Genomic DNA, 17,023 nt, shown 5'->3' with positions numbered 1-17,023 from the left:
ATTATGCCAAAAGACGTTTTTTCAACTTCTATATTATTTGATGTCAAAGGAGTAAAGAGGTCTCTGCAGGCTGTCTGTGCCTGCTGTACAGAAAACCTACATTTTGTCTAATCGTAATGAAAAGTACCCTTTTCCCCTGTAAGCTGTACATTCCACCTACTTCCAGCTAAAGTTGGGAATACACTAATAGATTTTTATATAAAAATTCTCAGTACATTTAACGATTTGAAGAATGTTGTTTGCAAGTAGTTCAGAATTTCATTTGCCTTTAACATTTAATTTTGGAATAAAAGTAATTTCCTGAATGAAACCGCATACACTGTTAGAAATGTGTTCAAAAGGAAAATTTTCCTCCACGTTCCATCAAATCTTTTTGTCACTGCAGGCAAAAAACGATTGTCGATTTGACCCACTAACCATTCAAAATCTTAAAACAAAAAATTTTAAACGACAAATTCTACTAATGTATACCCAGCTTTAGTCTGACTGTAATACAAATAGTTCCGTGGCAGCGGTTTTCATGATACATGTGCTATGACTTGCTATCTAAACCTATGTACATGAGCATTTACCTGATCTTTGAACATTAACAGAATTTTTATATATAAATATATTTTGAAAAATGCTGATCGAGCCAATTTCATTAAAAACATACGCTTTTTTTTGCATAAAAATGACTCACAAGTAAAATGATGGTCATGAGTATTTTGGGTCAGAGGCCAGAATTTTGACAAGGTGCAAATGAAGGGAATGGCTGTGAATGTAAAAGTTTAAAAACAAAAAAGGTACTATAGAAAGCATGTAATACACATAAAGAAAACAGTCCTACATAGATAAACTAGTGTTAAGTTTTTCAATGCTGGAAGAGTTCCTTTGTAAAAAGTCCATCAGAATGCGTTTCAGAATAAAGTCTGCGGAACTTTCAGGAAATGCAACTGCTGAGCGTCTCTGCAGTTAGAAGAAATTAGTCTTGAGTTTGATGGTGGGTACACTTTGTATGGTAGGAGCAGGCTGTCGAGAGGCAGCTTTAGCCTTGCTTGCTTGATTAGCTCTAATGGCAGTTTCTAAGCATGCTTTCAACTCTGGAGCAGCTCCCATGACAGTTTTGAATGCATGAGGATACAGAGGACCAATACGCATCAAGTTCTGCAGTGCAAACTCATGAAGATCTTTTGAGGAGGGTGATGCCGAGCTGAAAGCATTCTCATCCAGCAAATAAGAAATCAGTGTTGGAACCAGCAGAGCAAGAAGCTGAACTCCTATGGAGAAAAATAAATGTTAAAAATATAACTGCAGAAAAGCTATTCTACCTATAATATCTAAAAAGTGCATGCCCATATAATAATCAAAACATTTTTAAATAAAATCATAATAGATTTATAGCGTGCTCATGATTCTGCCTCTAAATGTCCTGGGTACTCTGCAATTCAAATGTTAGAATGACAAGTTTACAACAAAAAAGAATGCAGTCCCCACAAGAACAAATTCATAGTTACATAGTTGGCAAGATTGAATAAAGATACCAGTTTATCCAATTCAACCTGTGTAGGTGTGTGCATTCATAATCATTTACTGTATCCTTGTATACTGTTTTTGCTAAGATACTCAAGAGTATTTTAAAACTCACAATGCTTCCCGCTGACACAACCGATTGTGGAAGTGAATTCCATGTCCTTACCGCCCTGATAGTGAAAAACCCTCTATGCAGGATAGTTCAACTTTACAAAAACCATGCCTATGCAGGTAAGGGATGTTTGTAGATTAACACAAACCGTGCAGCTCTAAATAAAGATAAATACCCTTGCTTTAGGTGTAGGCCATTTACATATCTTATGAAGCCTGACTAGAATACTCCCAGGACATTGCTAAATGAGACCTAGTTGTCACTGCTCACCTCCACCACCACAAGAATGAGCTCTCTCTCTGTTTCAAACTCCCTCAAATACTCTCTCTATTCTCTGATGCAGTAGCTCTGAGCTCAGCATTTGAGAGCTCACTCCTGTGATGGCGGAGATGTGTGAGGTGTGAGCAGTGATAACTAGGCCTCACTTTACAACGTCCTGGGAGTATTCCAGTTAGGCTTTATGAGATATGTAAATGGCCTACACCTATAGCAAGGGCTTTATTTAACGTAACCACTTCCAGCCTGCCCTATAGGCAAATGACGGCGGGAAGGTGGTTACATTATCCTGACCGGACGTCATATGACGGCGGCAGGATAATGCACTAGGGGGCGTGCAGAGCAGCAATCAGTGCTGCGGTGTGTCACTCTGACACACCTCATCTCCAATGTCGGGAAAGAGCCTACTGACGTAGGCTCTTTACCATGTGACCAGCTGTGTCTAATCACAGCTGGTCACATAGTAAATAGGAAAGTGCCATTGATCGGCTTTCCTCAGTTCGTGCCTGACAGGCACGAGTAGAGGAGAGCCGATCTACGGCTCTCCTGACAGGGGGGGGGGGGTTTGTGCTGGTAATCAGAGCATTGATTACCAGTGCAGACCCTTGGGGGCGGGGGTGCCACTAGAACCACCAGGGATGCCCACCCATGACCCCAGGGATGCCAACCATGGCCACCAGGGATGGCAATCAGGGCTCAGGGAGCCTGCCAGTGCCCTCCCCATCAGTGCTGCCCACAAGTGCCATCTATCAGTGCCCATTATTGCCCGCCAGTGCCGATCAGTGCCCACCAATACTGCCTATTAGTGCTACATATCAGTGCCCATCAGTGCTGCATATTAGTGCCACCCCATCAGTGCCTCCTCATCAGTGCCTGTCAGTTCGGCCTCATCAGCGCAGGAAAAAATTTATGTATTTACAAAATTTTATAAACAAACAAAAAAACTTTTTTTATTTCATTTCAAACTTTTCGGTCTTTTTTTATTTGTATAGCAAAAAAGAAAAAACCTTGCGGTGGTCAAATACCACCAAAAGAAAGCTCTATTTGTGGGAAAAAAATGACATACATTTGGTTTAGGTACAGTGTTGCATGACCACGCAATTGTCATTCAAAATGCAACAGCGCTAAAAGCTGAAAATTGGCCTGGGCGGGAAGGGGGAAAAGTTTGTTTTTATCTACAGATGCCCCTTATATGCATAGGCAGCATTGTGATAAAGGTTAACTATCCCTTTAAACCGCTTCTCCAATATCATTTAGTGGCCCCGTGTCTTCTTACACTGCCTGAGACTATACAGGTTTATTTCCTATGCCAGAATTGCCATTGAGGTATTTGTATATCGCTATCATATCTCTTCTCAAGCATCTGCACTCTAGAAAACAAGTTTAATGATTGTAGTCGTTCCTCGTATCTGAGATCCTCCAGTCCCCTTATTAACTTTGTTGCCCTTCTCTGGACTTTCTCCAGTTCCCGCATCTCCCTGCCTAGGATTGGTGACCAGAATTTGAGAGAATACTCAAGATGTGGGCAAACCAGAGTTTTAAAACAATAATGCTGCCACTTTTTATCACTGGAGTAAACTCCTTTTTTATGTATGCTAATGTTCTGCTAGCTTTGCTTGCTGCAGCTTGGCATTGCATGCAACTGCTGAGTCTGATCTGCTAGGACCCACCAGATCTTTTTCCATCCTGGATTCCCCCAGAGGTTCTCCCCCTAGCGAGAAACTTGCATACACATTTTTTAGCCTCCAAGTGCATTCATTTACATTTTTCGACAATAAACCTCATTTGCCATGTAGCTGCCCACCTGTCAGGGAACTTCCCACAGGAGAGCTGGATCTTCCGCCCACACTAATGCAGCGACGCCCAGTGGCTTATTTAAACCAGCCTGCTCCAGCCATTAGTTGCTGGATGATCTTCAGCTTCCTGTTTCCTGCGTTCCTGTTTACTTGGATTACCTGTTACCGACCCGGCTTGTCTCACCTGTCTTGTCTCTCCTCCTGGCTCCGACTATCGGCTTGTTTACCTACTCTGCTTCAGTCTGCTGTTCCCGTGTATGACCCCCGGCTTGCTCCTACGGACTCCTCTACTGCTTGATGAACTGTGTTTGACCCCTTGGCTTGACCTTGACCTCGCTCTTGTCGCACGCCTGGCTACCTCCTCTAGTCACCTTCAAGGCATCCTGCATTTCAGCACGCACTACGTGTCTACTACCACAGCAGTCACCTCTTCACCGGAGCTTGCCGCAGCTGGCGACCCCTGTTCCTTTGGGCACAGCATTCCCTGTCTCCACCTCCAGGGGTGCCTTGCACTTAGCCACAAGGGAAGCCCTCTCAGCACCTCGGCCTCTGATCAGGTACGTGATACCACCCCATTATTTTATTAAGGTCCTCTGGTAAAGTTACTATATCTTCCTGTTATTTCCCTACTTAATTTTGTATTGTTTGCAAACACTGAGATTTACCGGTAGCTTTTTAGACTTTATCCTATCCATTTTCTATCATGAGTGTGTGTATGTACAGGTACATCTCATAAAATTAAAATGTCAAAAAGTTTATTTTAGTAAGTCAATTCAAAAGTGAAAATCATATTTTATATAGATGCGTTACACAGAGTGATATGTTTGAAGCATTCCTTTCTTTTAATTTCGATGATTATGGCTTACAGCTAGTGAAAACTGAAAATTCAGTATATCAGAAAATTAGATTACACAGGACCGAAACGAAAAAAAAATGGATTTTTGTCTTACCGTAAAATCCTTTTCTCTGATGTTCATGGACGGGCACAGCTCCATATCTTCTTGACCGATGGGTTTATGCTGCTTTGCATAGGAGTAGGACACTAGGCGGAAAAAAATTTGACCACGCCTATAAGGCAGTCCCAGGGGGTATACTCCCACTTGCTGCTATAGGTCTTCAGTTTTCTAACAATCAGTGTCAGAAGAACATAAAAACCAACTCAATAGAGGGGTGGGTGCTGTGTCCGTCAATGAACATCAGAGAAATAAGAGTTTTACGGTGAGACAAAAATCCAGTTTTCGCTTCATTCATTGATGGACACAGCTCCATATCTTGTTGAGCGATGAGACATCACAAAGCAATGTCAATATGAGGGGTGGGAATAACACAGCAAGAAAAGAAAAAACTTCCCAAAGGCTAAACATAACCAACCATGCAAAACAAGAGCTCAACTAGGAACAACTGGAGCTCAACTGACAAAAATAAATACACCCTCAAAGAGGACTAAACCTCCCCAACAGCGGCCTGCAAAACCTTGGGGCCAGAAGAAGCATCGGCAGATGCCAACATATCCACCTTATACACCCTCAAAGAGGACTAAACCTCCCCAACAGTGGCCTGCAAAACCTTGGGGCCAGAAGAAGCATCAGCAGATGCCAACACATCCACCTTATAAAATTTTGTGAAAGTATGCACAGACAACCATGTGGCCACCTTGCATACCTGCATCACCGACGCCTGATGACGGAAGGCCAGGGAGTGCCATCGTAGAATGCACAGGGAAAGGAATAGGCCTGCACCACCATCTGTCTGATCCATCTGGAAATGGGTGCAGCAGACGTGGCCATCCCCTTACGGGGTGCATCCGTAAGGACAAACAGAGTATCCGATTTCCGATCTCTTTAGGATGTGTAAGCTTAGGACACAGAGAAGGCAACACAATGTCTTCATTTAAATGGAAAATAGAGACGACTTTAGGAGGAAAACTACTGACAGGTACGAAGCACCACCTTGTCTCTGTGAACCACCAGGTAAAGCGAACGACAGGACAACGCAGCCAGCTCCAACACCCTGCGCGCAGAAGTAATAGCCGGCAAGAAAAATACCTTCTGTGTCAAGGCGAGCAGAGGAATCTCACAAATATTTTCTAAAGGGCGGTTTCAGAAGAACCGACAGCACCAAAATTGAGGTCCCACGGAGGCAACGGAGACCACACAGGGGGAGCCAGGTGGCGGACCCCCTGAACAAAGATTTGAACCAAGGAATTTGTGGCCAACGGGCATTGAAAGAAAATAGTCAGGGCCGATTTCTGACTTTTGATGGTACCCAGGGGCAAACACTGATCTAAACCTCTTTGGAGAAACTCCAAGACACGAGACACAGAGAAGGAACCCCCCCGACTCACCCCAGATAATGTACGCCCTCCACACTCGATGATAAATCTTCCTAGAAGTAGATTTTCTAGATTTTAACAACGTCGGAAACACCGATTCAGACACTCCTCTATCCTACAACACCTGGCTTTCAATAGCCAGGCCGTCAAAGCCAGCAACTGTAAAGCAGGATGGAAGATTGGTCCTTGAGTTAACAGATCTTCTCTGAGAGAGAGTCTCCAAGGGACATCGGCGACCAGCCGTACTAGGTCTGCATACCAGGACCTGCGAGGCCAGTCAGGTGCCTCGCAGAAGAAGTGCCAGCAGAAGAGTCAGCGGAGGAAATGCGTAGATTAGATATTGGCTCCAAGGAGCTACAAGAGCATCTGTGGTGTTGGCCAGAGGGTCCAGAGACCTTGCTATGAACCTCTGCACCTTCCTGTTGAGACGAGAGGCCAACAGGTTCACCATTGGGAGTCCCCCCACCTAAGGCACAGTTGATGAAACGCCTCCAGGTGGAGAGACCATTCTCCCTGATCCAACTTCTGCCGACTGAGGTAATCCACCTTCCAATTTTCTACATCTGGAATATGCACGGCAGAGATGGCTGGAACAAAGCGTTTTGCCCATCTTAGAATGCCAGCTACTTCCCAGGCCTCCAAGGCGCTTTTGGTGCTCCCTTAAAGATTCACATATGCCACCGCCGTGGCATGGTCCGATTGAATCCTCACCGGGCACCCCTGCAGACAATCTGTCCAATGTATTAGGCAAAGCACACTGGACTCCTCCCGAGTCCCAACCCAAGACACCTCCCCATCTGGAGAGGCTGGCATTCGTTGTGACCATTGTCCAGTACAGGGGGAGAAAGATTTTTTCCTGTCGAAGCGCCGGAGAGCGGAGTGACAAGATCAGGAATCCCCTGGTCCAGCTCAACAGGATTAGGTTGTCTAGAGCCTGTGGATTCTTGTTCCATTTGACAAGGATCTCCTTCTGGTATGGAACTGAGCAAATGGAACCGCCTTGAAGGCTAAGACCATCAGGCCCAGCACTTGCATACAATTTCTGAGGGATGATCGCTGGTTGGACAGCAGGAGTCGTGCATCCTACAGCTTCTGGAGTTTCACCTCCAGAAGAAACATCCGGGCTAAGTTTATGTCCAGAGTCAGGTCCAGATAGTCTAGTTTTGTGGACGGAACCAGAACAGATTTTTGGAAATTCAGTTTCCACCCGAACTCTTGCAAAGTTCGCACTGAAATGTCCAGATTGTCTTTCAGGGCATTCAGAAGGAGATCGTCCAGGTACCCCAGCACCGCAATCCCCTTCTGCCTCAGTAAAGCCAACACTTTTTTAAAAATTTCCTAACCCACACAAAGTGGTTCAAAGCCTTGAGATCCAGAATTGAACAAACCTTGCCTTCCTTCCTGGGAATAGTAAACAGGTTTGAATAAAACCCCTAAAAAACGTTCAGATTCCGGAACCGGTACAATGAACCCTGTGACAGCAGATCCTGTACCGCCCCAAGAAGACAAACCCAGATTGGAAGGAAAGAACCTTGCCGGAGGCAAGGACCGAAACTATCTTGTACCTAGACTGAATCAACTCGTGGACTCATTTGTTTTGAATCCAGGAGGTCCACAGATCAGAAGAGAAGCAAAGATGTCCTCCCACCCCAAGTACGGGTGAGGGCACCCCTTCAGGCAGAAACTAGCTTGTCTGCGGTCCCGGAGGGGCCGGCTCTTGACTTACCAGGCCAGGGCCTCTTGGAACCAGCTGCGGGGTTACGGGTGGATTTTGATCCCTGGTCCTTAGAATCCGAAGCACGAAAAGACCGCTTATGGCCGAGAAGAAAGGACTACGCATGTGAGGAGTCTTCACTCCTGGCAGACTGCGGAAGCAGAGTACTCTTACCTCCTGTAAGGCCTCTAATGATCTTCTCCATGAAAGCTATAAACAAGCGGTCTCCTACAAAGAGGAGATCGGTCAATACCTTCTTTGAAGACTGGTCCGCAGACCAGTCTTTCAGCCATATCATGAGGTGCAGAGTCACCGCCATCACGGACACCCTGCAGGCTAAGGGGGCCACATCGAGAGCGGCATCACAGATATACTGCAACCCCTAGACAAACTGGTCCGCCAGGTCAGGAGGAGGAGGTTGTCCACCTTCCAAATCCTGTCGCAGGAGCATAGCCTATTCCGTTAGTGTCTGTGAAACCAAGGCTATGGCAAAACACTGGCCGCAGAATGAAACTGGCCATGGTAAAAAAGGTATCGTACCAGATATATTCAGCTCTCTTTTCAAAGGGGTCCTTAAAGGATGGAGAGTCCTCCACCAGGAGGGTGGCTTTATTCAACCTGGAAACCTGAGAATCAACCACAGGTGGTAACTTTCAGTTTCTTTAGCAGGGACTCTTCAAAGGGATACCTTCTAGCAAAGCGCTTAGGGACTCCGACATTTTGTTTGGGGGAACCCCACTGACTTGCGACAATATTGTCGAAATAGGCGGGAAAGAGGAATACCTTTGCCGCCTTGGAGGTTCTGCGGGTACCAACCTGCACCGTCGCAGCTGATGCAGTAGTAGCTACTTCCTCCAATTTTAAAGTTTCCCACACTGATATAATCAATGCATCAACCAGCGCCTTTTTATGCGCAGCTGTAGTGGAAAAGGAATCATCCTCACTATCAGAGCACTCAGGGTGCTTGGACGTGGGACCAGCAGGATGACACTTGTCCGCGGTGGCCAAATCCACTGCAGAATATGAGGAGGCAGAGGATTCAGGTGAAGGCGGAAGAGGCTTTTAACTCATCCTATTTTAGAGGGCCAAATCTACTTTAGGCACCAGTGACTGCAGGACCGCCGTCAAAACAGACTGGGACCCCGCAGGTCCAGCAGCCTCAGAGAGGGTGTGAGGGGATGACAAGTGCTCCAGGCACTCCATGGGTTAACCTGGAACCACCAGCAAAATGTGTAAAATTGCTGTAAATAAAATACCAACCCTCCGCTGCACCAGCGGCACTACAAATCCCAGTGCACCAAAAACGCTATAGCAGCAAGATAGAGCCAAATAACCCCCGCAGGGAGTCAACATCCCCTTCACAGATGCCGATGCAGAGTGTCAGGTATCAGAGAGGAAGAGGAAGTTCATAGAACTGCCACTAGAGGCCCACCGCTGAATCACCTCCCCATAGTCTCCAAAAACATGGCTACCGATTGATAGTAATGGGAAACTACAAGAAAATGGCCACGGACTACACAAACATGGTTGTCGCAAGATACAGCAGCCACCCAGAACAAAATGACGGCTGCACGTGGTGCCCAGGACCCTCAAAGGACCACTAGGTAGAGTTGGACAGCAAGGGGGGCCCCCGCTAGGGTCCCACACCCACAACATCAATGTTGAGGGGGGAGCATAAAGTTGGAAGGAAGGGCATTCGGGGATCCGACTAACCCAGGAAGGGGCCCAGGTCCACCCCAGAGGGGTGGGGGGACACTACTCCTGATAGACCACCCACCATCTTTGCATGGGGATGCTGCGGGCCAGAGGTATGCTGCGACTCAGGTCATGACTAGGATCGTGACCAGGGCTATGTGTCCTCGTGAGATGTTTAACTCGCCGGCCAGCCACCGTCCAGTGGGGCTCTGTTGCGGCCAACCCAGCGTGGAGCTAAGGTCAGGTCGCGCTCGCAGGCCAGATTGGGAAGACCGTAAGCATCTAGGATATCCAGTCTGTAGACCAGTCCGGCAGATGATTGTAGTTCTCACAGGAACAGAATTGATTGTAGTTCTCACAGGAACAGAAAATAATGAAAATAAAAAAAGGTTGTTTAAAAAGAAAAAAAATGAAAATATGCTAGGACCAGAGATTCCAGCAAGGAATAGGTCTGTACTCCTGACTAGGCAGAAAAAAACTCAAGTCCTATAGCAGGGATTTGGAGTATACCCCCGAGACTGCCCTATAGGCGTGGTCAAATTTTTGTCCTTCAATGAACGAAAGAGAAAAAGGATTGTTGGTTTACTTTAAAGCAGCGTTTCCCAAATGGTGTTCCGCAGAACCCTAGGGTTCTGCGAGAACAAAATCGGGGTTCCGCTGCATTTTGGCACATCAAAGATGGCCGCCGCTACCTGCTGTTTCCGGAAGGTCGGAAACCACAGAGATCGCGCAACCGCGATCTCATAAGACGGGCGGGACAATTCTGGACTGGGGGGCAGGACCAGTACTGAGGCAGCTGCCTGAATTAAAGCGGAGTTCCAGCCATTTACTCACCTGTCCAACGGTCCAGCGATGCGGCCGCCGGAAGCCTCGATCCTCTCCCTCGGCGCCGGCATCACTGCTGTGGGCACCCGGCTGTTACAGTTTGCGGCTTCACAGCCGGGTACCCACTGCGCATGCGCGAGTCGCGCTGCGCGCCGTGATTGGCCGGCAATCTTCTGGGACCTCTGACGTGTCCCAGAAGATTGCAGGGAGGGAGGGGGAGAGGAGAACTTCCGCTCAGGGCGCCGCGGCGCTCCGAGCGGAAGTGGGAGCGGGTACCTGTCAAAACTAGGTACCCGCTCCCCCCCCCAAAAAATGACATGCCAAATGTGGCATGTCGGGGGGTCAGGACTCCCTAAAACGGAAGTTCCACTTTTGGGTGGAACTCCGCTTTAACTTTTCACATCAACCAGGAGGTGATTGGCTGCTAGGATGGCTGCTAGAAGGCAGTCCTAGCAATCAATCACCAGCTTGCTAATATGAAAGGTTAACCCGGCAGCTCCTCGCTCTGTGTAAGGTAGGAGAGTGCAGGGAGGAAAGGACATGGCTGTGAACTTGTGAAGGATGGGGAGCAAGGTCATGTAAAGGGGGCTTTGCTGGGGGTGGGGGGGGGGGGGGTGTAAAGGGGGACAATTTTGTGGGGGGTATGTGAAAGGGGCAGCGCTGTGGGGGGGGGGGGAGAAATGTGAAGGTGACTGTGTTGTGTGGGGGGGATGTGAAGGGGGCGTAGGTGGGTGTGTGAAGGGGGAAAATGTTGTGGGGGGGGGGTGAAGGGGACAGTGCTGTAGGGAGGGGGTGTGTGAAGGGGACAGTGCTGTGTGTGGGGGGGGGGGATGTGAAGGGGTCAGTGCTGTGGTGGGGATATGAAGGGAAACAGTGCTGTGGTGGGGATGAGAAGGGTGACAGTGCTGTGGGGGGGGGGGATGTGAAGGGAGACAGTGCTGTGGGGGGGATGTGAAGGGAGACATTGCTGTGGGGGGGGGGGGGTGTGAAGGGAGACAGTGCTGTGGGGGCGATGTGAAGGGAGACAGTGCTGTGGGGGCGATGTGAAGGGAGACAGTGCTGTGGGGGCGATGTGAAGGGAGACAGTGCTGTGGGGGGGGGGGGTGTAAAGGGGGCAGTGCTGTGGGGGGGTGTAAAGGGGGCAGTGCTGAGGGTGGATGTGAAGGGGCAGTGCTGAGGGTGGATGTGAAGGGGGCAGCGCTGGGGGGGATGTGAAGGGGGCAGTGCTGGGGGGGGATGTGAAGGGGGCAGTGCTGGGGGGGGATGTGAAGGGGGCAGTGCTGGGGGGGGGGTGTGAAGGGGGCAGTGCTGGGGGGGATGTGAAGGGGGCAGTGCTGTGGGGGAGGGATGTGAAGGGGGCAGTGCTGTGGGGGAGGGATGTGAAGGGGGCAGTGCTGTGGGGGAGGGATGTGAAGGGGGCAGTGCTGTGGGGGGGGGGGATGTAAAGGGTGCAGTGCTGTGGGGGGGGAGGGGATGTAAAGGGGGCAGTGCTGTGGGGGGGGGGGATGTAAAGGGGGCAGTGCTGTGGGGGGGATGTTAAGGGGGCAGTGCTGTGGGGGGGGGGTGTGAAGGGGGCGGTGCTGTTGGGGGGTGTAAAGGGGGCAGTGCTGTGGGGGGGGTGTAAAGGGGGCAGTGCTGTGGGGGGGATGTAAAGGGGGCAGTGCTGTGGGGGGGATGTAAAGGGGGCAGTGCTGTGGGGGGGATGTAAAGGGGGCAGTGCTGTGGGGGGGATGTAAAGGGGGCAGTGCTGTGGGGGGGATGTAAAGGGGGCAGTGCTGTGGGGGGGATGTAAAGGGGGCAGCGCTGGGGGGGTGTAAAGGGGGCAGTGCTGGGGGGGTGTAAAGGGGGCAGTGCTGGGGGGGGTGTAAAGGGGGCAGTGCTGGGGGGGGTGTAAAGGGGGCAGTGCTGGGGGGGGGTGAAGGGGCCAGTGAAGGGGGCAGTGCTGTTAGGGGGGGAATGTACAGGGGGCAGTGCTAACCAGATATAAAATGAATTTGCCAGCAATTACACTCTGCTCATTGAAAGGTTTGCGCTGCGCTACTATATGGCACACATTTTTTTGTTTGTTGCAATTCCAAATTTTTGCTATACCATGTCAAAGGATTCCACAGGAAAAATTAATTGGGAAACCCCGCTTTAACCACTTGCCGACCAGTCACTGGGACTGTACTGCGGCAAAGTGGCTCGATTCCGTCTAGCGACGTAGACCTACGTCGCTGGACTCCTCCCCTTGTGCTTTCAGTCACAGCGGGAGTCGGGCCAGGGGAGGAGCAGCGGCGATTGCCGCTGCTCTTCCCCTGTGTAAACAGAGCGGGCGGATCTCCTAAGTGACAAACAGTGACAGATTGCAGGGTTCAGCATAGCTGAACATGCGATCTGTCCCTGTGTCACTCAGTCACCTCCCCCCACACACGTCAGTAAGCACCAGGCATACATTAACCCCTCCCTCTCCAATAAAATTAACCCCTTCCCTGCCAGTGTCATTTTTACACTAACAGTGCATATTTATAGCACTGATTACTGTAGAAATGTCACTGGTACCCCCAAAAGTGTCAAAAATGTCAGTCAAGGGTCCGATCTGTCCGCCGCAATGTCGCAGTCCCGCAAAAAAAAAAAAAAAAAAAAAAAAAAATCCCAGATCGCCGCCATTACTCGTTAAAAAAAAAAAAAACACCAAAAATGACAGAAATCTTTCCCTTAGTAAACGCAATAACTTTTGCGCAAACTAATCAAAATACGCTTATTGTGATATTTTTTACCAAACATAGGTAGCAGAAAACAAATTGGGCAAAAATTTAAAAAAATTTAGATTTTTACATTTTTTTTGGGGGGGAATTTTATATAAAAAAATGTGAAAAATATTGTTATTTTTTCAAAATTTACGCTCTTTTTTTGTTTATAGCGAAAAAAGGAAAAAGATCGCACAGGTGATAAAATACCACCAAAAGAAAGCTCTGTTTGTGGGAAAAAAGGACGTAAATTTCGTTTGGGTACGGTGTCGCACGACCGCGCAATTGTCAGTTAAAGTCGCACATTCCTGAATCGCATAAAGTGGCCTGGACGTAAGACAGCAAAATCCTCCGGTGGTAAAGTGGTTAAACTATGCACGTGTACAGTATAGTATGCACTTAATACTTGGTCAGGCCTCTTTTTGCATGAATTACTGCATCAATGCTGCGTGGCATAGAGGCGATCAGCCTGTGGCACTGCTCAGTGGTATGGAAGCCCAGGTTTCTTTGATAGTGGCTTTTAGCTCATCTGCACTGTTGGGTCTGGTGTCTCATCTTCCACTTGACAATACCCCACAGATTCTCTAGGTGGTTATGGTCAGGTGAGTTTGTTGGCCAATCAAGCACAGTGATACCATGATCATTAAACCAGGTATTGGTACTTTTGTCAGTGTGGGCAGGTGACAAGTGCTGCTGGAAAATAAAATCAACATCTCCATAAAGCTGGTCAGCAGAGGGAAGCATGAAGTGCTCTAGAATTTCCTGGTAGAGGGCTGTGCTGACTTTGCACTTGATAAAACACTGGACTGTGGAAAATGTTGCATTTCATTTGGAAATCAAGATCCCAGAGTCTGGGGGAAGAGTGGAGGGGCACAGAATCCAAGTTGAATGAGGTCCAGTGTGAAGTTTCCACAGTCATGATTTGGGGAGTCATGTCATCTGCTGGTGTTGGTCCACTGTGTTTTATCAAATCCAAGGGGAAAAGGAAGATGGGAGACACCAGACCCAACAAAGCAGATGAGCTGAAAAGACACTATCAAAGAAACCTGGGCTTCCATAATACCTCAGTAGTGCCACAGGCTAATCGCCTCCATGCCACGCCACACTAATGCAGCAATTCATGCAAAAGGAGCCCCGACCAAGTATTAAGTGCATACTATACTGTACATAGACATTTTTCAGTAAGTCAACATTTCTGCATTAAAAATCCTATTTTGTATTGGTCCTATGTAATATTTAAATTTTCTGAGATACTGAATTATGGGTTTTCACTAGCTGTAAGCCATAATAATCAAAAATAAAATAAAGAAATGTTTGAAATAGATCACTGCGTGTAACGCATCTATAAAAAACATAGCAGTTTCACTTTTTTAATTGAATTACTGAAACAAATGACCTTTTTGATGATATTCTAATTTTATGAGCTGTACATACATACTATATGTATTTGTGTGTATATATATATATATATATACCGTATTTTCCGGCGTATAAGACGACTGGGCGTATAAGACGACCCCCCTAATTTTCATCTACCGGTAATACTTATACTTAGGTTACCTTGGAGATATTATACTTGGCGTATAAGACGACCCCCCATTTTTGGGGGATTTTTTTGAGGTTCAAAAGTAGTCTTATACGCCAGAAAATACAGTATATATATTTATGGGAAAGCAATAAAGGATCAGAAGCTCCAGGTTTTTTTTAATGCTTTCTCTTTCTGTGTGCACGCACACAACACCTTTTACATTTACTGTACATGTAAACAAAAAATAATCATAAGATATCTTACAGCTTTGATGGCATGCTAAAATATTTCTTGATAACAAGTAAATGGCAAACATTTCAAAAAATGTACTTACTATTTTTTTCTTCTCCCAAAGCAACTACAGTCTCTAATACTTTAATTCCTTCCTGCACTGCCAGCAACTCTGTGCTGTTACTTGGTCTTTTTCTTGCAACAGCCTTTAAATTTTCTACCATGATGGGTGCAAGTGCATGAATATAAGGAGTGGAGAGAGCTCGATTGGAGTGCTGGAACACTGACAATATAAGCTGGTAACATTTTGCTTGCACCTGTGAAATAAAAACATGATAAATTATCAGTTTTGTTATGGATACTGAGGCCATCAAAAAAGAGGTTTTCAATTTCATGAGCATCTGATACACAGAGAAAATAACCCTTACAAGGATCCGCCAAGCACTATTTGAAATAAAATTGGCCACATATTTCAACTGCTGTTTTTAAAATCTCCCCCTTCCTGTAAAAGGCTATTTTTTAAAAGATCATATTTGAAAAATGCACAAATAAATGCTTTAAGGGCACTTCTATTCTAGAAAAATGGATTTCACACCCGACTTGTATTCAGCCTTGTGCAGTGACCTTACCCTCCTGACAGGGTAATGTTCAATTCCATTCAAATTGGCCAACAGAGAGAACGATTTTAGAAAAATTGGATTTTTGACCTACTGTAAAATCTATTTATCTGATGTTCATTGACGGACACAGCACCCACCCCTCTGTTGAGTTAAAATTCTCCTGACACTGGGGAGTATACCCCCTGGGACTGCCCATGGGTGTAGCCAGAATTATTTTCTGCCTAGTGACCTACTCCTTTACGGGCAGTATAACCCAATGGTTATGAATATCAGGAGCTGTGTCCGTCAATTAACATTAAAGAAATGGAAATCAAATTTTCTCTTTCATTTATTGAGGGACACAGCTCCTGATATTCATAACCATTGAGACGTTTTAAAGCAGTGTTAAACATGAGGGGTGGGAACAACAAAAAAATTCCCAAGGCTACACATTAGCCAACCAGGCAACAGGAGCTCAATCAAACTGGAACCCATCTGAAAAAAACAATACCTCTTAAATTGCAGCCTGCAAAACCTTGTGCCCAAAAAAGGCATCCGCAGATTCCAACACATCCACTTTATAAAGCTTTGAAAAGAGTGCACCGACGACCAGGTGGCCGCCTTGCAAACCTGCATCACTGATCCCTGATGATAGAAGGACCAGGCGGCACTAAACGCCCTAGTAGAGTGCGTCCTGACATGGAAGCTGTGGCATTGTCCGATTATATGTGCACTGGACAACCCTGAAGACGGTCCGTCCAATAATCCAGACACAGTTTGATTGCTCAGAGTTCCAAGACATTGATCGGGAGTCTGGACTTTTCCAGCGTCCAGATCCCCTGAGCAGAATGCTTGCTGAGGATGCCTCCCTAGCTGGACAGGCTGGCATCCGTGGTGACCACTGTCAACGCTGGTGACTGGCACATACTAGAATGTGAAGGTAGGCATCCTTGATATCGATAAAAGCTAGGAAATCCCCCTGGCTCAGGGATGCCACGACAGTTCGAATGGACTCCATTCTGAACTTCTGTACCCATACAAAGCAAATAAGCGCCTTGAGGTCCAGGATTGGACACACTTTGTCTTCCTTCCTGGGAACTATGAACAGGCTTGAGAGAAGAACAATAAAAATGTTCCAAAGCCGGGACAATCATCCTTAAAAGGAACAGGTCTTGTACCACCCCAAACAGGCCCTGTAAGCGGTTTGCGGACAGGCACAAGTTATAAGGAAAAAACCTTGCCGGAAGACAGGAGCGAAACTCAATCTTGTAGCCGGACCGAATGACTTCTTGGAGCCACTTGTTTTGCACCCGGGAAGAACACGGGTCCGGAAACCAGCGAAGACTTCCCCCCCACCCCCAATACGGGTGAGGGGGCACCTTCACGCAGAAGGAGCCTTGTCAACGGGTCTGGAGAAGCACGATCTTGGCTTGCCAGCCCAGGTTCATTTGGAACCTCCAGAAGAGGCCCTGAAAGGCTTCGAGCCCTTGTCAGTTGACCCTGAGGGACTAAAAACTTCTTACAAGCTGAGAAGGAACTCCCATGTCTACGACGAGGTTCCTTGTCCTTAGTAGCATGTGGAAGAAAAGTACTCTCCCGTGAGACGTTTAATGATATCATCCAGGGTAGCTCCAAACAGGCGATCTCCTTGGAAAGGCAGAGGGGGATGGGGTG

General features: G+C 47.3%; 1 protein-coding gene across 2 annotated transcripts in view; it reads right to left on the bottom strand.

Moving 5' to 3' along the window:
* Positions 1-796: 796 nt before the first annotated feature.
* The window catches only part of HEATR5B (HEAT repeat containing 5B), a 181,648-nt gene continuing 165,421 nt past the window's right edge, over positions 797-17,023 (bottom strand). For both annotated transcript variants that reach the window (XM_082250254.1, XM_082250255.1), the window contains exons 35-36: positions 14,854-15,067; positions 797-1,259 (exon numbers count right to left, since the gene is read on the bottom strand). In XM_082250254.1, the coding sequence (XP_082106380.1) occupies positions 955-1,259; positions 14,854-15,067 (519 nt within the window). In that variant the 3' untranslated portion in view covers positions 797-954. The remainder of the gene's footprint in view (positions 1,260-14,853; positions 15,068-17,023) is intronic.

The sequence above is a fragment of the Pelophylax lessonae genome, assembly GCF_965119305.1.
Source record: "Pelophylax lessonae genome assembly, chromosome: 3".
Lineage (NCBI taxonomy): Eukaryota > Metazoa > Chordata > Amphibia > Anura > Ranidae > Pelophylax > Pelophylax lessonae.
This window is presented reverse-complemented; position numbering and strand designations above follow the sequence as displayed.